The 24,899-nt window shown below is 39.1% G+C and overlaps 1 protein-coding gene across 2 annotated transcripts in view; it reads right to left on the reverse strand.

Annotated features, from left to right (window-relative positions):
• Positions 1 to 13,242: 13,242 nt before the first annotated feature.
• The window catches only part of tspan17 (tetraspanin 17), a 29,956-nt gene continuing 18,299 nt past the window's right edge, over positions 13,243 to 24,899 (reverse strand). For both annotated transcript variants that reach the window (XM_041797149.1, XM_041797151.1), the window contains exons 3-8: positions 24,732 to 24,878; positions 23,844 to 24,014; positions 23,208 to 23,333; positions 19,667 to 19,714; positions 17,870 to 17,986; positions 13,243 to 17,675 (exon numbers count right to left, since the gene is read on the reverse strand). In XM_041797149.1, the coding sequence (XP_041653083.1) occupies positions 17,610 to 17,675; positions 17,870 to 17,986; positions 19,667 to 19,714; positions 23,208 to 23,333; positions 23,844 to 24,014; positions 24,732 to 24,878 (675 nt within the window). In that variant the 3' untranslated portion in view covers positions 13,243 to 17,609. The remainder of the gene's footprint in view (positions 17,676 to 17,869; positions 17,987 to 19,666; positions 19,715 to 23,207; positions 23,334 to 23,843; positions 24,015 to 24,731; positions 24,879 to 24,899) is intronic.

Here is a 24,899-nt window from a genome sequence, read left to right on the forward strand (position 1 = left end):
TTCTCTTGATACCAATTATGACCCTACAGTAATAAAAATGAATCAAGATCATGGGAAATAACTACTGGGGTTTTAAAAAGTGGGTCAAGGACCTGGAAAAGAATCAAAAGCATTGAGAAGAAGAAAGAAGAAGATTCATAGAAAGCTTGACTTGTACCATTTTGAAAGGAGTGATTTTGCTTTGTCACTCTGTACTTCGTAAACATTCCCAGTTTTGAGCAGTAGTTTTGTGGGAATAGCTAGCATGTAGGTAGCTTCACGTCATGTCTCATCTCAGAAGCCAGCTTGGCTGTGCACAAAGTATATACGGGCTAAGATAATGCTAAAATATGCTAATAGTTAGCTCCACCTGAATTTCAGCACATCATAACCTTTTTCAAGCTGAAAGGTCATGTCTATGCTAATAAGTTGGTAATGATAAGTCTTTTGTGATTGGTAAGAATGTTTTTCTCAATCTTAGCTTAGTTTGCTAGCATGCTAACAATCTCTACCCCACACAAACATCAAAAACAAAGTACAAAGCAACCAGTAAAACTATCTTAAACCTACTTTAAAGAGTTTAAATTGGCTACAGAACAATTTCATGTGAACACCATTGCCTCTATGAGCTACAATAGCACACCAGAACATGACAACTGACTTTCTCTCTAAGAGTTGTTCTTGGATACACACCTTATTGATCCCAAAGGAAATTCAAGGCCTTTACCAAATTAACTGGGTCCAATTTCAAAATAGTAAATTCAAAGAAACAAATGTCATGCAGACAAGGAGCCTTTATTAAGGTTTTCCACAGCAAGGTTAACTGGTAAATTTGGAAATTAATAACAAGGTTTTTTCTTTGAAAAGTACTGCAGTGTGGATAATCGAAGACACAAGATTTGAATGATGAAGTTAAAGGTCATTGAATATGGAAAATTATTGCAGCATATTAATTGGGACACAGTCATTGATTCATCATCTTACTTATCCTGTTTGAGGCTATGCCAGTCTGGAGCCAATCCCAGCTGTCACTGGGCAAATAGGCAGCCACACTCACACACACCTGCAGTCGATCAAAAGTCACCAATTAACCTGATGAGCATGTCTTAAATTGTCGGAGGAAGCTGGAGTGCCCACACATACACAGGGAAAACATACTAAACACACACAGGTCACACTGGCCCATTCAGACCCATTCACTCCACATTCTCATGCTAATGGCAAAGACTGCAATGTAAGGTGGCTGTAAGTATTAACTAATCTGATTTATATGCATCCATACACATTCTGATGCAGCAATGTGAGTGATTTGGTGTTTAGCCCTTTGCCTTAGGGCACACTGGCATGTAACTGCAGAAGTTGGTAATCAAACCTCTGACCGACAGCCTCTACCTAGTGAGCCACAGTCACAGCTGAACTGCTACACTGTTATGATCTGAAACCCTGACTTAAAATGAGGAGATAGTTTCAAAGTGCTTTGCTTTCCTTTAAAGTATAAGACTGTTATTCATTGAGAAAAATGTTGGAGTGCAAGTACAAAATGACTCAATGATGCATGTGACAGCATGGGGGGGGGGCTAAGGGGGCTTATCATGGGCATTACACATCACCACAAACCCACCATCCCCATTGTGGTGGCAGCATCATGCTGTGGGCATGCTTCTCAGCAGCTAGCCCTTGAAGGCTTGTAAAAGTTGAGGGTAAATTTAATGCAGCAAAAGATAGGAAAATCCTGGAGGACGATCTTATTCAGCCAACAAGAGAACTATGGCTTGGGTGATATATTTTCCAGCAAGGCAATGACCCGAAATGGTTTAAAGACAACAACGTAAATGCTCTGGAATGCCAGAGTCAAAGCCCAGACTTCAATCCAACAGAGAATATGTGGCTGGATTTGAAAAAGACTGTTCACCCACGATCCCATGTAACCCAGAGTTTGAGCCGTTTTGCAAATAAGAATGGAGTTAAATTTAGTCAAATATTCCTAAATACTGACTTGAAGTGGGCTGAATAACTATGCAAGTATTATGCATTACATATTCTTTTATCTAATTCACATTACTTTGAAAAAATCTGTTTTCATTTTGACATATATGAGGTTGCCTGTTTTATACAAATGCCAAATTATATTGACTGTGATTGATTTCTAAAATCAATTAAAGGGTTAAACATCCAAAGGGCTGAATACTTTTTACATTCTCTGTATCTAGTGCTGACATCTTTCAGGTATTGAAATCACTCCTTTTTTAAACAGCAGTGCTACTGAAAAACTTTATTCCGTTAACCTTAACAACAGCATTCATGCAAACAGTTCACATTTTAGTAAATGTGACTGTGCTGAAACCAATTGGGCAACATTAGTTTGGATTAAGTTAGGCAAAAATCCTTTAACTGCATTATGAGGAAAAATGTTTTCCCACACATGGCCTAGTTCAGAAACACCCACACTCCCACACATTTGCACACCCTCCTCTTTTAGCGAGCACCTTGAGAACACTATTAATATATAAAGTACAGATAAATATTCCAGCTAAAAATGGGTGACATGCAATTAGCTCTTGTGCGATTCTGTCTTTAAAGCAGAGCCACTTGGGTGAATTATGGCTGGCTGGAGGAGCTCTCTCCTTCAACCTAACCCCACGGCAAGCTCCTGTGACGAAGGTGCCAGCAGATTAAGAGCAGCTCTGTGAGTTTTGTGCTTGGGCCAATATCCTTCTTGCCATTAATTAAAGTGGGCCTCTGATTCGATCACTGTTTTTCAGGTAATTACAGAAACTCATTCGATTACACCATCAACCAATCAGGCTCTGTTAGACCACAACAAACAACTCAGACGTGACATCATTTGAAGTCTGCTTTGGCCAAGAAACAGGCTGTGGCCTGCTAATATGATGTCTGTGATCCCACTGAGGTCAGCCCTCACAGATAAAAGATAAAACTAAATCATTTTTCTTGTTAAACTTGAATTTAAAATTGGGTTAGATGTGGAGTTTCACTTCAAAGATTACGTGTTTTTGTTTTTTTCCCCAAATACTTCAAAGATTTATCATCCCAGGGACATTTAAAGAATCAATTACTCCCTCATACTGCTTCATCTCTACTCTAGCTGCTGTGAAAGAGTGCTTTTTAAACATGGCACATGAAAAGCAGAGCTGAGTGCTGTCATGTGATGTCGTTTTGTCCAAGTTAGCTGACGCAGATGTGACGTCACCTGCCTCTGAATGGGTGCCTTTGACGGTTTAGCAGGGATAGTTTGCTATCCAGAACAGATCAATAAAATCAATTGCTGCCCTGGCCGGAGGGGCTTTTCTTCTTTATCTGGAGGCTGACACGGTCCTTTCCTCATGGCAAACCACAGAAAAAGTTTTCCCACCACTTCTTAATAAGTCAGTGTTCCCACATGACTGGTTCTTCTTAAAATCAGTCGGTAAAAATGTTGTGGCTATTCGCCTATTAGTCCACAGGGCCGAGGTTTTGTACTAGTGTGAACCACAGAAAATAAATGTTCAGGGTTGTTGTAGCATCCAGGCTGTAGAAGTGCTTTGATTTATCAGATTGATCTTCTCTGAACAGAAGGGAGAGGGCATGGAATTTACACATTTAATTAATTACATGGATTTATTTAAATTGCATTAAATTTGATTTGTGATGCTGTGCAAAAATATTAAATCTAAGTTTAATTTGCCCACAAATATTGAAATTATCTGCATCATTATTTAAGTGATGATACTTTAATCTTTTGACTTACTTTACATTCAGTAAGTGACACAACATTAGGAAAAAGTCCTTTTTTTCCCTGAGGTGTCAAACTGAGGCCAGTCAGCTCTGCTAAGATGGCAAACAGTGACCTGGCCTTGCTCTTTAATTGGCTAATTACAAACTGTGTGGATCTGACTGAGCTGCTCAGCCAAGGATTAAAACAACTTGGTAAAATCCTGAACACCAATGTTCAGCCTCCCAGGCTCTGGACTGAGTCACTCTGCAGGCCTGCAAGGAGACGTAACCAGGGCCAATTCCCTCTCGTCGCTGGCATGGCCATATCTGCAGTGCAATGAAGTGTTGAAATCTCACTAATAATTCTGCAGAGTAAAAAAAAACTTACTTTAAAAATGTCCAAAGGGATCCAGGATTAAACCTCCTTGGCTGAGCTGCTAAATGTCTGCAGGTAGGTTAAAGCCCAAAAGTTTTAACATCACAGCTGCAGAAAGTGTCATAATTCTGCCGGACAGAAAATTAAAACCAATTTCTATTTATATGCTTGAGTGTCTGTGTTCAATTTTGTCAACTAAAACATGACCAAAAAAGCATTGCTCTTGGTTCATGTAAAAGACATGATGATAACAAGCTAAGAATAAATCTGTAATAATAAAACACTGAAAAATGTTTGTTGAGTTTTTGTAAAGAAGACTAAATGAAACTACAGCGTAATGCTGGGATGTCAGACATTCTAAATCAATTATATTTCCCATCTGTAATTCACTTAAATACAATCAGAGATGAGGTGAGACAGGAGTGGGTGAACATGTAGGTGTTCCTGTGTGAAGCAGTGTAGCTTACATAGGTCAATTAGCTGCGTAAGCAATGTAGATAACAGAGTTACATCGCTGATGATGCTACATCGCTAATATGGCTAAAACTAAGCTCACATAGGAGTTCAGAAGGGACATAGCTAAATTATCTATGTTGATACAATCTAAAGCTAAAGCTCACATTGCTAAAGCTTACTTAGCTTTAAATATTATAGCTGTGTAGCTAACAGAGCTATGTAGCTCACTGAGCTATGTAGCTGATGGATCTATGTTGCTAATGAAGCTAAAGCTAAGCTCACAAAGCAGCCATGTAAACCATGTAGCTAAATTATCTAGATTGTTAAGTTGGTTTTAGCTACTTGTGCTAAAGTTCCCATTGCTAAAGCTTACTTAGCTATAGACAGAGCCACATAGCTAACAGAGCTATGTAAATAATGTAGCTAAAGCTAAGCTTACAAAGCAGTGATTTAAGCTATGTATGTATCTCTATTATCTACATAGCTAGGTCATCTTAAGTTAGTCTGCTAAAGCTCATGTTGCCTAAGCTTACTTAAATATAAATATTATAGCTATGTAGCTAACAGAGCTATGTAGCTCACTGAGCTATGTAGCTGATGGATCTATGTTGCTAATGTAGCTAAAGCTAAGCTCACAAAGCAGCCATGTAAGCTATGTAGCTAAATTATCTACATTGTTAAGTTGGTTTTAGCTACTTGTGCTAAAGCTCCCTTGCTAAAGCTTACTTAGCTATAGATAACAGAGCCACATAGCTAACAGAGCTATGTAAATAATGTAGCTAAAGCTAAGCTCACAGAGTAGCAATGTAAACTATGTATCTACATTATCTACATAGCTTACATCATCTTAAGGTAGTTTGCTAAAGCTCATGTTGCTTAAGCTGACTTAGCTGCATTTGCTTAAATAGTTATGTTAATTACGTAGTTAGCATAGTTATGTCAGCTTTAGCTAAAGCAAATGAAGCTAAAGCGACCCACTGTTTGTGTAACTACTTCTAAAATGGGCCTATCCTTAATTTAATGTCAGATTAGACCTCTGACATTTTCTCTGTTTTCTTCATGGCATTTTGTTAAGTCAATAATGTTTGCAATGTGGTTACTTCATGAATGGAACTGTGAGACTTTGTTTATGAATAAAGTTAAATAAAAAAAAAAATTAAACTGGAAATAGATTGTAGCTGCAAATGACACCACTTTATTTCTGAGATATACAGCATCTCTGACAAACGGTCTGTGGGAGTGGCCGTCAGAGATGCACAGTCTGCAGCCAGACCCCTTTTTTCAATAAATGTATTGAACAAAAGACTACTGGAATAAAATGTTTGTGTGTGTGTTTTTTTTAACAAATCTAGACTAAAACTTTTGAGAGTGAACATGACTAAAATGCACTTAAACAACCACATTTGAAATAGCTGCTGAAACTGATATTGTTGAATGTCATACTTTTTTGCTGCAGTGGTTAGTGCTGTTGCCTACTGGCAGGATGGGTACTGTTTGGTTCCCCCTTCAGACAGGATCTGTCTGTGTTTAGTTAGCACGCTCTCCTTGAGCCTCAGTTCTCTCTGGGTATTCCAGATTTCTTCCACAGTCTAAACACATGCTTATTGCTCTAAAGTTGCCCTTAGGCTGACTATACATTTTATAATTTTTCAATATGAACTGATTTTAATATTAGAAGACCACAGACAGAAGCACAGCTCAAATTGATTTGAAACATGCTAATCTGTCAAACCCACATGCTAGACAGTCCAGGCAGACCACAAAACCACACAACCGCTGTTTCTATTAAAGATTTCACAGTGGTGATTCCACAGGCACAAGATCTCACAGAAACTCATGTGATCAAACGTGACTTCAAGAGAAAAAAACAGAGGGCAATCAACACCCTTAGCTGGCTGGCTGGCAGCCTGCCCAGGAATTGTTGTAAAACATTTGATGCAGTGTTAATAAAAGATATCCACACCCTTGGATGTTTTACCCTTTTATTAATTTTATAAATAAGTCATGGTTAATATAACTTGTTTTTTTTTTTTTAACTTTAATATTAAAGTTGTTCACCAGTCAAAACCTTATGGTGGTGGCAAAGAGAAAGCCAACTCAGATTAAATCTGGACTAAAGTTAGCCAAAAGGCATAATGGAGATGGTCTAGTAGAAGAAAATTATTTGGTCTGATGAGACCAAAATTATGCTTTTTGGCCATCAGTCAAGACCCTAGTGGTGGACACCAAACACTGCATATCACCACAAACACAGCATCCCAACTGTAAAGCACGGTGGGGGCAGCATCATGCTGTGGGGATGTTCCTCGGCAGCCAGCCCTGGAAGGCTTGTAAAGGTAGAGAGTAAAGAAAATGAAGCAAAATATAAGAAAATCCAGGGGGACAGTCTTATACAGTCTACATCTTTGGGAGAAAATTTATTTTCTAGTACAGTAATGATCCGAAGCATACAGCAAAAGCTACACAGAAATGGTTTAAGGACAACAAGATGAGTGTTTTGGAGTGGCTGAGACAAATCCCAGACCTCAATCCAAAAGGGCTGTTCATGTCTGATCCCGGTGCAACCTGACAGAGCTTGAGCATTTTTGGAGTAAATTTGCAGTGTCCAGAAGTGCAACCCTGATCGAGATCTAACCACACAGACTCAGTTCTGTGATTGCAACTGAAGGTGCATCTGCTAAATACTGAGATGAAAGGGGTGAATATTCATGCAGTGATTTATTTTACAATCCATGTTTTTGTTTGAAATGAATTTGTAGAAATCTGTCTACACTTTGACATTAAAGAGGTTTCTTTGATATTTTTCTGTCAAAAAGCTGAATTATACTGACTTTGAAATTATTTGTAAAGTCGATTAAAAGGTGAAACAGCAAAAGAGGTGAATACTTTTTATAGGTCTTGTATTCACGATTTAGACTGGAAAGCTCAGAATTGAATGTGAGCAGTAAAATACTCGTATTGACACCACACACTTGATGATTATTTGATCAAATAGTCAAGCCTGCAGAGTGTACTGTTTCCCAACTGTGTGTCTGCTTTGAATTGTTTATTGTGTAGCCAGCCTTAGATGCGAGTGTGAATAATTGTTTATCTCTATAAAAAGGCTTTTTGACTAACCGGTGATCAGTCAAGGGAGTACCCTGCCTCTAGCCCAGCTGGGATGAGCTGCAGACCCTAACCTCAACTTGAATGAATTAGCTGTATAGATACTGAATGAACAGATGATTCTGACATTTTAAGGGTACAGGCAAAAGATAATACTGGATCTTTGTTATTTTCCTCTGATTGCTCTGAAGCTTTGGGCTAAAAAGTCTTGCCTTAACTTTTAAGCTGTGATGAAAGCGCTCCTAGCTGGCTTTAGTGGGTGTAAACAATGGTTATTAAAGTGTTGAATGTTGCTATAATGAAGAGATTCCTTAGACTAGGACAGAAGAAAAGACACAGTAATGATGGGAGGTGGACAGAGGGATCTGAGACATTGGTTGTCAGTTAGTGCTCACCATCAGAGGCCTATCTGAGGGTTTCAGAGGAGTATGCCCTGAGGTGTCTGGAGCCAAACTGGCAAGAAAATCACCTTGCTACTCTATCTCCTGTGATCAAACCGACCTCCTTTGATCTCTGATGCTGTGCACTTCCTGGGCCTGCTGCGTCTTCCCCTGTCAGGCCTACAACCACTTTCTCCTGGTGGCCCAAAGCTCCATTTCTGTAGTATTTGTTTACATATGTTTTACTTAAATCTGGTTGCACTCAAAACTCCCCCTAAAGACCTGGAGAGCTTCATTTGACATTTTTTGAGTTTTTGCTTTGCTTTGCTTTTTTGCTTTGACTCTGCACTGTTACATGTCCAAGGGTTGTTAGCTATAGATGTATTATTTTTAATTTGTTTGGAGCCCATTTCCATGGTTTTATATTTTTCTGATGTTTCTGTAGTTTTGTTCCTTGTGCCTCCCTTAGACAATCTTTTGGTCTATTCCCCAGTGAATATGGAGTGAGCTGATTTTAGCACACAGCATGACACATTCAGGAAAATCCACAATGAGTGAATCAGCAGGTGTGATGATGTTTACCGCACACAACCGGTGAATGGCTGGTGCAATTTTTATGCAAATAGTAAAGCTGATTCATACTCTTTACTGCTCAACAGTAGTGTTTTTCTGAGCTCTTTCCTTTTTTACTGTAAAAATTTCCAACTACATGCAACACTGATATAAAACACAATACCATGATAGGGTCCTTCATATTATATCATGCTTCACTTCCTTGCAACCTATCTTCTTGACTCTTAGTGTATGCCGAACAGCACAAGAGAGTCTTGATACTACAGCTGTGAAGCATTGATGGAATTTCTAAGGTCTAGTTTTGAATGATTTGGACCCTCTAACAATCAAGTCATTATTTCTTCATCTTAAGTAGACTGCAGCCATTTATCTTCCACCAGAGTAGACATGATATACACATTACCCAGAGACTAGAGGTTGCCCAGTGCTTCCAAGAGGACCAATTACAGGGATCAGGGTCTGTGTCATTTCAATACATAAAGGGGCATCTAAAAGAATTAGAACGTGATGAAAAATTTTGGGTTTTTTCTGACGATTTAATTCAAGAAGTGAAACTCCCATATCTACTTGATGCATCTTTACAAAGTGATATAGAAGACAAGGAGAGAAGGTCCAGAATCTGATCTGAAGAAGAGCATGTAGGCTCGAAATATCACTCTGTGTTAAGTGCTAATAAAAGCCCAATATGGGAGCTCCTTGGTGTGCGGACCTTCTCTCCTTGTCTTCTATATTGATTTTGGATCCTGCACCATTGATGTGCATGTTCTACCTATGATTTTTATTCATTACAAAGTGAAACATTCAAAGAGGTTTTTTTTTCAGTGTTGATGATAACAGCTTACAGTTAAAAAAACAATCCACTATCTTAAAATGTAAGAATATCACCAAACATCAGTCCAAAAACAGGATTTATGATAAAGAAATGTTGACCTTCTGGAATATTAAGCTCATTTATGCACTCAGTAATTGGTTGGAGCTTCTCTTGCACAAATTACTGCATCAGTGTGACGTGGCATGGAGCCAATCAGTCCATGTCACTGTTCGGGTGTTATGAAACCTAGGTCGCTCTGATAGTGGCCTTCATCTCGTCTGGATTGTTGAGTCTAGAGTCTCATCTTCCTCTTGACAATAGCCCAGAGATTCTCTATGGAGTTCAGGTCAGACCAGTTGGATGGCCAATCTAACTCAGTAACCACAGTCAGCAAACTAGTTTCTGGTCATTTTGGCTTCACTGTGGGCAGGTGCAAAGTCCTGCTGGAAGAGGAAATCAGAATCTGCATAAAGTCTCTCAGCAGATGGACGTATGAAGTGCTCTAAAATCTCCTGGTAGATGGCTGACAGCATTGACTCTGGACTTGATAAAGCACAGTGGACTGAAAATGGACATGACATCCCAAACCATCACTGACTGTGGAGACTGAAAACACTGGATTCCAAGTACCTTGGATTCTGTGCCTCTTAGATCTCTGGGACCTTAATTTATAAATCCATCCATCCATTTTCTATAGGCTCAGGAAACCTTTGCAAATTGGACTTTTCCACAATATTCTAATATTTTTAAAACCAAAATGTCTTGGAATGTTTTACTTTGTATGAGATAAATCTGGAATATTTTAAAATTTAACTTTCTGAAGTAAATCACAGGAAAATAAATAACTTTGACATGATATTCTAATGTTCTGAGATTCACATGTACTTACATTTTTGATAAGGTGTATGGCTACGCGTGAGGAGCTCTGCATAGGTTCAGGGCTGTTGAAAATTATGAAGAAAGGCAAGGCTGTGACAGCAGGGAGACACAGCAGGTGTGAAAACCATGACCAAGTGAGACAGAGCTGACACGGCCTCTGCTGTCACGCAGCAAACATGCAACCATTCTTGAACAGGCTTTGACATTAGGTTATCACAACAACAACCTCCAGCCATAGATTGCCAATGACAGATACCCTTTAGCTAAGAATAAATCCTCATAACAGAAGATACTGAAGCATGTCTGACATCATCACAACTTACGGACCTATAAACCACCAGCTCATGGATTCAGATACTTCATTGGAGCTGCAACCATCTTCAAATAAACTCTATGGTACATACATTCTGCATGTGTAACATTCGTAACATTTACCATCTGCACATAAGTGCTCTGGAGGTGAAATGCATTAGCATCAACTTTGCTCAGAAGATGCTGAACCAGATGTGGTAATCAATCATATGATTAAAATTTAAATTCATAAAAGTAATTGGGTGTTTTTTTTAGCAGTGGTATCACTGCCTGCATCCTTTCGATGATGATAAAGATCTGTTTTGAGCGATGAACTGCTGTGCGGATTAATGAGGGCTGATTATTGCTGCATGCTGTACATGATGTTTCCTGTGCAGATAAAGACACAAAGCCAATCCTATTAATTGGACAGATCATCCTGGTGGTAGTAGCTGCTTTCAATCAAATCAAGACAAGGGACATCTCTGCTGCAGCAGCTGCCCCTGCAGCCATTTATCTGCATGCTTAACATATGTGACAAATACATGTGAAGTTGACCAGGTCTACAGATGAAAAAGCCTCTGTCCATTAAGCTGTTCATATGTTGTCAAGGAAACTGCTGTGCATCCTGCTGCAGAAGAGTTTTCCATCCTTGTGATGCCTTGGTAAAGAAAAATGTCAACAGAGTCTGAAGTGAATTAATTCATTGGCTTGTTATTCTCTTTGAACTTCACATCTTAAGGCAGAGTGGTAATAGCAGGTAACTGAATAGATTTGGAAAGCTTCAAGCTGTTTTCAACGAATCACTAACAGCAGGAACATAACACACACGTTGCTGCTGTCTGCATGCTTTGTTTTTTATATCTTCTTAATTTTTTCAGCAGTCCTGGCAGTGGATCCATGGTGCCTTACGGGATTAAAAGATGAAGTCATAGCAGAAGTGTGTCAGTTGCTCTGAGTTCACTCTCACTGTTTGTCTCCCTCTATTGGCTGACTCATCTATCATCTGATCAATTAAAGCATTTTCTAATCAGAGGAAATCTGCCAAACAACACTGCCTTGTGAATAGGCCAATTAGTGTCACACTCATCTTTGTATTTTATCAGTGCTTCACAGTGCAGAGTTGCCTGATTACTTTTCCTTAGAGTTTAGTGGAGGAAGAAGTAAATAGATTACAAGAAAAGTTTGTTTACCAAAGTTTAAGAATGTTCTACTGCAGGTTCATTTTCTAATAACTTAAAAATATAGAAATAATGTCAGTAAAACACAATTGAAGTATCAAAACTAAGACTGCAGTAACTATTAACATTTAGAATTGCTGATCACTTTATTAGGTACACCTGTCAAACTGCTCATTAACACAAATATCTAATCAGCCAATCTCAGAGCAGCAGTCAGGGCCTCTAGACATGAAGACATGGTCAAGATGATCTGCTGAAGTTCAAACTGACCACTAGAGTCGAGAAAAGGGGAGATTTATGTGACTTTGAATGGCTGTCTGTCGGCTTTCATCACCATTTATCTGAATGTTGCAGCAGAATTCAAGACTTTTCAGACCTTGTATTGTTTTCCCAACCTTCTGTTGTCCAGTTTTGGAATTACAGCCTCAGTTTCTAAGCTGACAGGAGAGATGCCCAGTGTGGTCCTCTGCTGCTGTACCCCATCTGCTTCTAGGTGGGTCAGTGACATATAAAGTTTCATTCATATGCAATTGCACCACCTTACATTAGCATCTAATTACAAATTAAACAGGCAAATACTACAGAATATGCTGTTGCTTTTATGCTTGTTAGAAGGTGGACACATATCGTTAAACTCATAGCATAAGTCATATTTTAAGTTTCCAGAAAAATAAGGCACACTGAATCAGCAGTGTTAGGAGAGTGTGGTTAAGTAGATATCACAGTTTGGCTGAAAAATGACCTAGGCAATTATGCTATAAGGCTAACAATATATTAAGAATAAAATCAAGCCTTTTATGGTAAAGTAAAACTTATCTGTTCATATCTGTTCATGTACTTAGACCATCAGGCCACTTGACATTTTTGGGGTTTGAGATGCCAAAATATGAAAGAAATATATCATTCAAATAAACTGAAAACATATTCAGACAAAGTAGTCGAAAAAATTGACATATACCGTGAATTGATAAATTTTTTTTCTCAAAAGGAAATAACAGAAATTTACACAAAAATATATGTCATGACCCAGGTTCAACATGCTGTGATTTCAGAAAAACTCCTTCACATATCTTGATTAAAAAGAATGGTTGTTTGTATTATTGTTGCCTTTTCGAGCAGCTCAGTACTTGTGTTTCTTTTAGTAACTGAGTATAAATAAGGTAAGAAAAGAGATATTATAAATCAAAACACAAGTGGTTATTTGATTTTTAAAAATGAAAAACATGTACCAAATAGCACCAGCACCTAATATTGATCTTTTTACAAGTGTGTTGAAAGTTGTAGCACATGTATACTGGTGCTTGGTCTACCAAAGGAAATGTTCAGAATGATGAAGTGTTTATTTTAATAAATGCATGCGATGCAGATGTAGTAAAATCAGTTTTTAATCATGTTTAATGATCTTAATCAAAATAAAAATCCTCATGGCTAAGATTTTTTTGACAGAATTTCCATTATTGCTAGTATGAAAAAAAATACATAACCACATCTCTGTTATCATAAATCCTTTAATATATGAAAGAGGCATATTTTAACACAATATACAGTGTAACAGACCATGTCCCACAGTTTTCATATACATTTCTTTACAAGGCTACCCATCTGAGTAGACAGGTCCAAACTGACAACATGGATAGATAATAGTTTGAATGCTGTATTCTGTTGCACAAAGACCTAATAATCATGAGTCGAACTGAATAGAATGCTTTGTTGCTCATCTATAAAGACATTTATAGTGGTTTGAGCCTTGTTTGAAAGACTACTGTATCCCTATCTTTAAAATCCATCTTAAACACCTTCCGGTCAGATCATGCTTGTGTCATGACCAAGTTTGGAAATACCAGTCCTTAAGAAGTGTTATATTGCTCTTATTATGCTCTCAAATGGGTCATTTATGTTGAGCTCCTGTGCCCTGATGTGACCTAGGTCTGCACACCATGAGGTAAAACTTGTGAAAGTCTGATGTGTGAAGAAATATCCACTAATATGCTTCGAGACATTAACCGACTTCAAAGCATAAAAGGATCACAGGATAGATAAACTGAGTTGCATTGACAGTTGTTTCATGATATATGCATAAAGGAAAAAGTTCAAAAAGTTCAGTCAAATCATTCATAAATGCATATGTAAAGAAGAGTCATATCAAGAATAGATTATCAAAACCTGGACAAAGGGGATGATTTCACAGTTTCAAATCATCCACATTGTTTGCAGCTACAGAAGAAAGACATCATTTAACTGGTTGTTTCTGGAGATTTCAAATGCTGTGTGATTGCATATAAAATGTCCATGTCAGTCTGCATATACGCCGCAGAACGGAAACAAAGGGAATGCTCATGTGCTTTCACGCTCACTTAAACACATTTTAAAAAAACAGAATAAAAGCTTCATTCAGACAACTCTTTATTTCACATTCCTTAACTTCATTTGTCTTGTGCATTGCGTTGCATGAGGGTAAGTAGATTTCCTACCGGAGCGTGGAGCACTAGGTCCATGCCGATAAAGACTTATACATTCATGGTATGCATAAGGCTCCTCCTTGGGAATGATTTAACTGCCCATGGGGAAAGCAGAGAAATTAAGAGGGTGTTTCATGATGCAAGGCCATTATGATAAAGGACAAAGCTAATTAGCATTGTTTTCTCCCTCCTCTATCCCACCATGTTGAATGACTACAACCCAGAATGCTTTTAAAACAACCAAGCAGCCACCTTTGTAACGGCTGCATTTTATAACCCTGCCATGCTGCTGTCACAGATTAAAATAGCCTTATTGTCCTTATTACCAAGGTGACTGTCTGATTATTGGCATATCCATCTAGACACGGCGGTGGCTGCTGAGAGAAAGAGAGAGAGAGAGTGAGGGGGCTTTTTATTTAAGAGCTGCTGCGCTGTACTGCAGCAGAACTGACATCCGTGGCCTCCATGTGCCTTCAGCCAGATCCTCAGCATCTCTCAAAAGAAATCAGCCTTCAACTTTAGCACATACAACGAAAGATATTCTTGCATGCATAAGCACAAGTTTTCTATGAAGAGAAGGGGCGTTTAAGACCCTGAGCAAGCATTTCCAATTAAGGGTGATTTGATGAGAGAAAAACTTGAGAGACTTGTTAAACTTGTTAATCACACATTATATGTTTCAACACATTTCAAACCAGAAAGGTGTAAAGGGAGGAGAAAAACTGCACTGGGTTCATTCTGATCTTCCAGACTTGAGTGGGACGGATTGATTTACAGCAGTTAGTGAAATCAAAGAGGCCCACACACATTTAGAAAAACAGGATGAAAACTCAAAACAAACACGAAAAATCATCTCACATCAGGCGAACTTTGGGTAAGGATTTACGAGCACTGCGGGCCGTTTCATCTTGTTAATGTTTCTATATTTGATCTGAAGGGGGAAAAGCATATGTTCTTTCTGTGATTGCTCAAGGCTCTTACTCTCTGATTACACCTCAAGAGATGAAATGTAAGAGCTTCTTCTATGGAAATTCATCTATTCTAACAGGGATAGTCATTCAGGGATAACATGTTGGGCTCCATTAGATCTATTCTTTTCATGATGCCTCACTTACAATGACGTTTGTTTGTCATCTCTTTTTTTCCCCCCAAACGAGCCCAGAGTTTAAAAATACATCTAAACAACAGGCTCAGGAACAGGTGCAGTCAGATCAGGTAGTCTTTTGAAGATGGAGCGTGTGGGTGAAAGCAGCATGTGACATGTATGCACAGCAGGGAATCATGCTGCAGCAGAGTGATGTATTATGTCTGTATATTCTGAGGAGAGACAGTGCGAAACACGTAAAGTTCGGTCTCCTGTTCAGAGAATATACTCATCCTTCAACCTTAATTAAAAATATGTTTTTCCTTTGTGTGCCGAGTGCGTGTGTGGTCAAGTAAATCCCACCCAAATCCAGCCTGTGCTATGTATCTGGTGTCTAATATAGTAACGTGAGTCCAAAAGTAAATACATTCTGTGAGAATCTTGATGAGATGAAAAGCTGGGAGAGCGACATATAATGTGAGGAGGGTTTTTATATAAGGGACATCAAAAAGGGAACATAAACAAAGTGTAAACTTGAGAAAAAGCAAATAATCTGAATATCCGTACAGCCTTGAAACAATAACATGACATGCTCTTCAAATGCCATAATGTGGTACTAGCTGTTAGATTGTTTACTGTACTATACATCAATTATCTAGTCAATGTAAAAGCAGCTTTCATGTTATATTGAGGCTGATGCTAATATAAAAAAGAACAGCTTGTTTTTACAACTCTACTTAAAAAAAGGACAACAGTGAATTAAAGATAAAAGCAATATTGTTTCATTTTTAATTTCTGTCTGATTTCCCATTTCAACTGGCACTTCCAACATTAAAAGGACAATAAATTCACATTTTGGCTATCTGGAAAAGCTATTTTTTTGTTCTCAGCATTCCTAATATATCAGAATTGAAGCCAAACAAAATCTTGGCAGTTCTCTTGTGGCTAGCTGTGACTATTTGGTCTCTATTGGGATTGTTAACAAGAAGAAGAAGCTATCTTGCAGTTGACTGATGGGTCAGAGGTAACGGGGGAAAAAAGGTGACTGCTTGAGTCAAACAATCAATTTAGAGTAAAAACTATTTTCTGTGACAGACCAGGGAAGAAGACAATGACATCTTTAACAGAAAAATATTTTCATTATGCAAAAAATATAAGACAAATGTGTTAACATAGTCAAGTAAAAAAGGCCCCAAACTGGCAATCCCATGTGCCTGAGGGATGCTCAGAGATAAAAACTCTCTCTACTATCATTAAACCTTTTCCCTATATAGTATAGACCTACCACACTAACCCCACCAGGCCACTCTGTATACTATAAATCCTTCACTAAATCAACAGATAATACAATCACTGCAGGCCAAAGAAGACCACATTTGAGGAACTGCCTGCATTAAGTTAGTCTATCTAAATTCAACAGATATGGATGGAAAAAAAATACAGATATGCTTTTTTTTTACTGGTGGCAGAAAGCACATATCTTCGGGAGGCCCTGAGGTATTGAGGGGGTGGGGTGTAGAATTTCCATGTAAAGAACCAGAAGAAGACAAAAATGTCACTGAAAATTAATGGCACTTTTTACATTTTGTGTCAAATCTCCTGAAATGATTTGAAGTTACAGCCTTGACCAGCCACCGTTTTGAGTCTTTTCAGTGGTAATAATAAAAGGTCACAAAGGAGAGAAATTACTCGCAGAGGATTCCTTGTTTTTTGTTTCTTGGCTGGCCAGCCACCCACACTGCCCTACAGCAGGATGTAGGGATATACATGTTTAAAACAAGCTGTTTGTAGGAGGAGATGTTCAACTCCTCGCTGAGTGGAAAGAGGCTCTGTGACAATGTAACGCTTGACCTAAAAAAGGAAAACTGGTGTCCCTTCTGCTTTGTTTCTTTGTTGTCTGTTATTTTCCTCCATGGCTTCCAATCTCCCAGCTGACAGCAGTCTTTGTGCAACTGCGCCCCAGATAAATACACTGTCCAACAACAAAATGAGAGAAAACAGAAAAAAATAAAAAAGAATCTAACCAAAGTAGGCAGAATCATCCTTTGTATATTTGGGTTAAAACCCAGCTGAGTGGTAAACAAAGTGTTGACTGTTTGGTTTATGTGGGGAGTTCTGTTCTCCCCCTTCAAGTGTCACTGATCATCAGGCAGGTAAACTTGTCGAGTCTGTGTGTACGATTGTGTATGTGCTGTCAGCTCAGGGACAAAGACTTAAATGTTCTCGGCTCTGCGTCCTCCTGTGGACGGGACTGTCTGTGTGCTGTGTCGACCTTGCTGGGACTAAAGGAGCAGGCCTCCCTTGTTTCACCTCCTCTCCTGTCACCAGTTGGCTTTGACAGCTTTGACATCACTCACCAGGTTTTGAGCAAGGCAGATGCCGAAAATCTGAAAAGGAAAACACAAGGAACGTCAGACATTTGTCCCAGAAGATCACAGAGTGTTACTGGTCATCACCACTAGATGGCAGTGATGATGCAAAATCAGAACTAAGGCATTTTGTGTGCTGTAGGTAAACATCTCATTTCAAATGCAGCAGGGGTCCTCAGCAACAAAAAATAGTCTATAAACAATTTTCTCACCTGTAAAAGTGCAATTCCAACAAAGATTCCAGCAACAATAATCAAGTTGTCCTGAAGCCATCTCTCAAACTGTCCCACACAGCCCTTGGTATAGATGTATTTCTGCCGGTCGAGCTCCTTTTAAGAAAAACAAGAACACATCAGAGGCTAATTAAAATGAAGAGAAAATTGATTTCTTAGAATGAAATTAAAAAGAACAGTTCACACAGACACTGCCCTTTTGCACTGTGTAACTAAACATCTGAACTGTGCCCTATGACTAATGCTGGACAAAACAAACAAAACACAGATAACATTTTGCTTGCTGACTCCTTCACCACCGAGGAGGGCATGAGGAGTGAGTGATAGCTGAGTCACTTGGAGATTACAACTTGTCTGGACATCGTGGAGAATATCAACGCAGTGTTCTCTTTCTCAGAGAAGCCTGTCAGGAACGAGCAAACAGGCAGAAGCTGTTTGCTGTTACTGGACAGATGGCTGTTTGTGTTGTCAGATTCAGCTCATGATGTATGTGGTCTTTTAAGATGGGGGGGAAAAAAGGTGTAATTTAGAGCTGCAATGACACTAAAGCAGGGGGGTGATAATGGGTGTGAACAGGAGTATATACAATGCTTTCTTTGTTCCTCTTCAAGCCGAGTCAAGCAGTCAAACCCTTTGTTCTCTCACAAAACCTGAAAGCTAGCTTTCAACCAATGGGACGTAAAGGGAGCCCTCTTTGCAGCCAATAACGTAGCAGGAAACGCTATGTTGTTCTGGCTGTGAACTTCCTCTGAAGCTATTTCAGCCCCCTGCCTTTGTTGTGCTGCTGTCCTCCACATGTCTGCTGCTCTTCCTCTTTCCCAGCCTGTTCTTCGCTAACAAGCTGCACAGGAACTCGTGCGCATCACTGATAGTTTCAGCAAAAATGTCAACGGGCCAGGGTGTCAGCATAAGAGCACACAGAGAAAATTAATTCATACCAACTAAGTGGCAGGTGGTTCAATGTATTGCAGTGCGCCTAGCAACAGCAATCTTTCTGACTGCAGTGCAGTGAGTTGTAACCACCACACCCACACACAGAGGAAAAAGGAATGGACTGGCATAACCCACTGAATCACCAATTACAGAGTGTAGTACAGCTTCTCTGGAGCCTATAACTGGAGTCTAATTATGCCTGTTAGAAGGACAATCTGTTATTAAGGCAAGAAGTACGCAGTGGGTCCTGTGTGTTTTTTAACCCTTCACATGTCCTTTCATGTGCTAGCTAACTCTTTCGAGGTCCACATTTTCATCTCTTTTCAAAATGGGGGCATTTGCTCATCATTTCTTGACCAGAATGTTAAAACACTATACAAATACAAATTTTAATCTTTTTATTCCTTTTTAAATTTCAGTTATCAACACACTTCTAACTGGGGTAAGGACCACAAATCAGGGTCAATTATAAGCCACTGCAACCTCAAACAACAGCTTAGATTGTTTCAATCAAACTGGCTCACAGAGCGCCAATCAAAACGCCCTGAGGAGTAATTACACTCAGCAGCTTTGTGTCATTTCAGCCAGAAACGCCAACACTGACTGCCAATCACTGCACTCTACTCTCGCTCTAATGAGAATAAAAACTGGTTCTGCTATAATTGAATAAGACTGTTTCAAAGATTCAGGCTCATTTTAAACCATCATGACATATGATATCAATGTTTCAGAAAGCAAGGCACTAAAAGAGAATAACTGGAGAGTGGAGTAAAACACAGAAAGAGTTACAGGGATGAGTAGAGATCAATTGAATGAGTAGAAAGTGTATCTAGAGATACAAACCCCTTGAAGTCGAACATCATAACCACACTGGGTGTTGATGACATCCTCCTGCAAGACAAAAATGTGAGATCCTTTTCATTTCTGCTGTTAGTCTCAGGGTTAGAGATCTTAAACATGTTCTGAAGTCTGACACATTTGAGGAGAAATATATAGACTTATCTGCCCTAAATAGCTTATAGGAAGCGAAAGTATTACTTAATGATTTAGGTGAAAATAGGCCTGTAGCGTTAAATGTATTCATACCACAGTTCGGTGCACGCAGAAACAGTGAAAATGTCTGAATGGAGAAAAAAGAAAACATACTGTACATGTATGTTTTCGCTGCACTATTTTGGCCAAAGTGATAATCATGATTATTTCTGATTGATATTGAGATCACGATTATTGATCAAAATTATTTTTCAAGTTAGAGTGCATTGCTCTCCATTACTTATCTTTAATATTACAACCCTTAGGCTATATCCTGTTACTGATGTCTTTCTAGACCTAGACTGAGACAAAAATCCTGCTCTGGCATTTTAGGCCCTAACATCTGCCCTAATATTTTGTCAAATGTGGCACAGCCGCAGCCCAAAAATGCACCAGCTGCTCCACCGATAGGCTACACTGTAAACTACACAAAGGAAGGAGCAGGAGTAGAGCTGGGCAATTAATTGAAAAATATTTGAAACAGACATTTAGAGCCTCTAACCCACATAAACCTGACATGTCAATTATTTCAATTTTTTCCCTATATATCTCTCTACTAATGTACCACCCCCTAAAACTACTGGCTGTGTAGTAACTTGATAGGCAGACAGATGTCGCAAGGCATGTAGCCTGCTGTAACCTAAGAGAAGAAGTAGTACTAGTCATGTGCTTATTCCCGTTTCTGTGTTTCTCACTGGGGAATCCATCTTGCAAAGCTCCTGTCTGAACAGTTCGGACCCCGCTAGAAAGTGACAGGACCAGTCAGTGTCGAAGGGCAGTACTTTCAGGCGCGGCAGAGTCATGACACGTAAGCAAGCAGCGAGAAGAGGCCAGTGCATCTATGGCGGAAGACATTATCGCGCCAGTTTTATCAGAACTTGATGACATTTCTTCATTTAAAGAAGAACAAAGAATGACATAGAGATGTTTTCTTTTCAAAAACAACAAAAGTTGTGTACTGACATGTCTACAGCTGCCATGGTTCGCATTTTGCAGTTCTGTATGGAGTTTTTCCCTTGGTAGCAGCTATGACGTCATGTGTTTTGTTGCTCTGATTTGCCAGTTAAGATGTGACAGACAAACGTTCATCCAATCACCCTCTGAGTATTTTTTTTTTTTTCAAAAGCTTTCCCCTTCTCCAAACGCTGTCTATCGTAGGTTTTCCAGAAGGATGTGTGAAACAAATCCATCTGGCGTGTCAGGTTACCTATTCCCATCCAGTCCACTAAAACTCAAACACAGAGCTGACTGTGCAACGTGAGCAGCAAAGTTATTTTCTACTTTCTATACAACAGTATAAAAATAGTTTATTTCGTTAACAAAAAATACAAGCTGTTTATTTTCTACTTTTCTTGGAAAATTTTACTTTTTACAAAAAAAATCATTTCAGCTGATGTGTGTTTTGATTTAAAATGTTTCAATAAATAACCATAAATTGTTAATCTGTGCCCGTCCCTTTCAGCTGTTTATTCTAAAATTATACAAATATTTTATGAACAAACAGAGTAGGAGGTAGGTGGTTGAAAAATAATTCATTAGTTGTAATTGAGTTTAAAAGTTCAAATAATCATGATTTAGATTTTTGCCATAATCTCCCAGCCCTGAGTAGGGGTATTACAAGATCCTTCGCTCATGAGACAGGATGAAGTGAGATGAGAGTTTACACTGTTTTTTTAAGATTTGGTAACAAAACACAAGTTGAAAATGTGTCTTTAATACAACTGAAAGTCCCAAATGCAAACCAATGCAGGTCTATTCAGAATATCAGTGCTTACATATAGCTTGTCTTGTCTAAATTACTCAAACTGTGCATTTCAACAGCTCTTCAAATCAAATTTCCATGCATTGTAGTAGTGTGTCACATCTTAAGTTGACTATACTATGCACTCATTGCTAAGAATATCTATTCATGTTTATTAATTAATGAATAAGTAAATTATTTTGGAAGTACCTTGAGAACTGTTTACAGCTGACTGAAATATAACAAGCTGCATCACTAAAATTGAACTATTCCCCTTCGAGATATCAATATTTCAAAAACTCAAAGCAATTTTTGTCTGCAATAACACATTTGCTGTAATCTATAGAAATAGATTATTTTATTGTTTTGCTGTCTTTTTTTCTCATATGCGCTTTGACCATGTTGGACACAACTCACAGATGAGCGTGTATGTTAATGTGTATGTGGTAGAGAGCATGTGTGTGTCTCTGCTCCACCTGAAGTATGATAAAAACAGGAGACTTTCATCGGGGAATACAACACCTGCTTTTGCAGTGAACAATGCACTCTAAGCTACTAAAACTGTTTTTTTTTTTCTGCAAAGTTTGACCACTGCAGTATACAGCAGCCTTCTCTGACCACATGTGAAGTTTCTGATTGTTGTTAAGTGCACCCAACAGCTGATAGATGAGAAAGAGACGTGTCAAAGAAGTGTCTGAATCAAAGTTAGAAACCAACAAGCAACAGCAAGTCTGTGCAAATACACAAACTAAATAAATGCTGTATGCTCCTAACTGAGACTGTGCACAGGTATTAAGCAGCAGTATTTAATCATTTCAAACTATTATGATTAACGTGTAATGCACTTGGGGATCAAGTGCTGCCCTAAGTAGCACCCGCAAGAGTAAAGGAAGGGGTGAGAGTGGTGAGATAACATTCATATTGGCGTTGCTTTCATTTCGCATCTTTTATTTTTTTTTTAACCCTTTCTTAAAGGGATACTTCAACATTTTGGCAAATTTGCCCATTGCCATAATTCCTATAGTCTGAGTAAAAGGTTCGTTACCTTTAGTTGTTAGTGCAAGCTATTTTTAGATTGGCGTTGCCGAGTTCAGAGCTGCTCTGCCAACTCAATGGAGACAGATGGTATTTTTGGCTTTCCCTCATCAAACTCATCAAATACACAATCCAACAACTCCAAAACACTCTTGTGGACAAGTTGTGACTTGCGCATTCACCACACTATGAAATAATAACGTATAATTATGCAACATATCGACACATGAAGCAAATACTCAGAACTACTTTCCAATCTAAAAATAGCTTGCATGGACAACTAAAGGTAACGAACCTTTTACTCAGACTATAGGAATTATGGCAATGGGCAAATTTGCCAAAATGTTAAAGTATCCCTTTAAATTCAATGTTAAATGCACTACAGACTGTGCAAGTTATCGCAAGTATTAGTAGTACTAACTAGATTAATGCTGGTTCAAAACAATAAAAAAGAGAAACCTGACTTCTTGTGTTTTCTGCTGAACCAATTACGTACCAAACTATGACCCCAAAACCACTAGGTAACAATAAATAGAATGATTTACTCTGTCTCCAGAAAGTTAAAGAATGACTCACAGCAGGGTCTTTTACACAGCAGGAGAAGGGGACTCCACAGCGCTCCCTGCTGGGGTTCAGTTCAGTACAGTTGAAGTAGATGTTCAGGTTCCAGTCATCAGGCCCGTGAGCACCACAGCACGACCACTAAGACAGCAGTGAGAACAGGAACAGATTAAACAGCCAACTCTGCTTAACAGACAGATTTATTTACTCTGATCTGGTCTTGTATCAGCTCTTTGGAGCCTGACTCAGGTCAGCTTGGGTGGGTGGCCAGCTTATTGTGTCTGGTGGCAGCAACAGAGAGTGAGAGACAAATGGAGAGACAACAGTGGATGTAATCGCCTTTACAGTACATGGCAGATCCCGGTGTTTACACACGGGAGCCAATTATCTAAACGGCTTCATTCATATAATTGGATAATCATTTGAGGGGAATACAATCACATTAATCAGGAGATTTACTACACAATGGCAGTGTCTGAGTCAGTCTCCTGTCTGCCCAGAACTGAGCTGATGTAAGATTTGTGTTAAAAGTTATATTATAAAACAACATTTCGAAAGAAGGGAGTGACTCCCTCTGGCTCAAAAACAGGAACTTGGATTTATTGCAACTCTAAGTATTAGTGGATTTTGAGTCATTAGGTGTGGACTCACATATTCTTGAGCAAAGTCAATGAGATTCTGCAAGTCGATGTCATCGCGGTAGGCCTTGACATTGTTGTTGATGAAAAAGTTGAGCTGGTCTTTGATCCAGTCTTTGAAGACAAAGGCGAGGATCCCTGCAGTCAGCTCCAAGAAGAAGATCAAACCCAGGAACACAGAAAACTAGGGGGAACACAATGCACACAAACAGAAGACAATAAATCTGTCACTTCTAAGAATCTGGGTGTGCCAAAGAAAGTCCTGTTTGAATCTTTTTACAGAGCTCTGATGTAATGTCCCTGTGTGGGTCTAGTAGTAAGGCCTCTACTGATTTGCTGAGTGAAAGTGTGGGGGGAAAAAAAGCCGCAGTCCCAGAGGTACCGTTATATCTTCCCTTTACAGTAAATGCAGAAGGAGACGGAGCTAATGATAAATGCACAACAGCCACATTAGCTCCTCACTCTGACGCCTGACTTACTGCTGCTAATGGACATCGGCTGGAGTTAATAGCTGCTCAGAATCACAGCCAGCAACAAGGCAAGTTTGTCTCCATCAGCTACGTGCTGTTATCAATAAAGCTGAACACAAATAAAATTCCCAAAATGGTGTTGGGCTTGAGAGTAACTTAAGGCTTGAAAAAGAGCTGCTGTGGTAAATATAACAATTGTTTGATCATTCAGAGACACAGATGAGAGATTGTGATCGTGGCATGATGAAACAGGGCTTCGTTCAACTATAACACATATTTGCGCCATGAAATTTCACAGTAGCAACTGGCTCGAGTGAGTTGATGTGACACCTGCTGCACTGACAGCCTCAGCTCTGGTGTGAACTGCAGATCTAAGGGGGCGTGAAGTGGTTGAAATGGTGTCTGTGCTCAGTGTACGGGCTCTGACTTACAAATTTAAGCAGGAAGGTATTCTCTCTGAGCGCTCCTATACAGCCGGCAAAGCCGAGGATGAACATAACCCCTCCAACAACAATGAAGAGCCACACTGGGTCAAAGCCCCCAAGGTCTGTGATGGATGACAGATTGGAGAGCACGCCCTGAGGGAGAGAAAGACAGAC

The sequence above is a fragment of the Cheilinus undulatus genome, linkage group 10, assembly GCF_018320785.1.
Source record: "Cheilinus undulatus linkage group 10, ASM1832078v1, whole genome shotgun sequence".
Classification (NCBI taxonomy): Eukaryota; Metazoa; Chordata; class Actinopteri; order Labriformes; family Labridae; genus Cheilinus; species Cheilinus undulatus.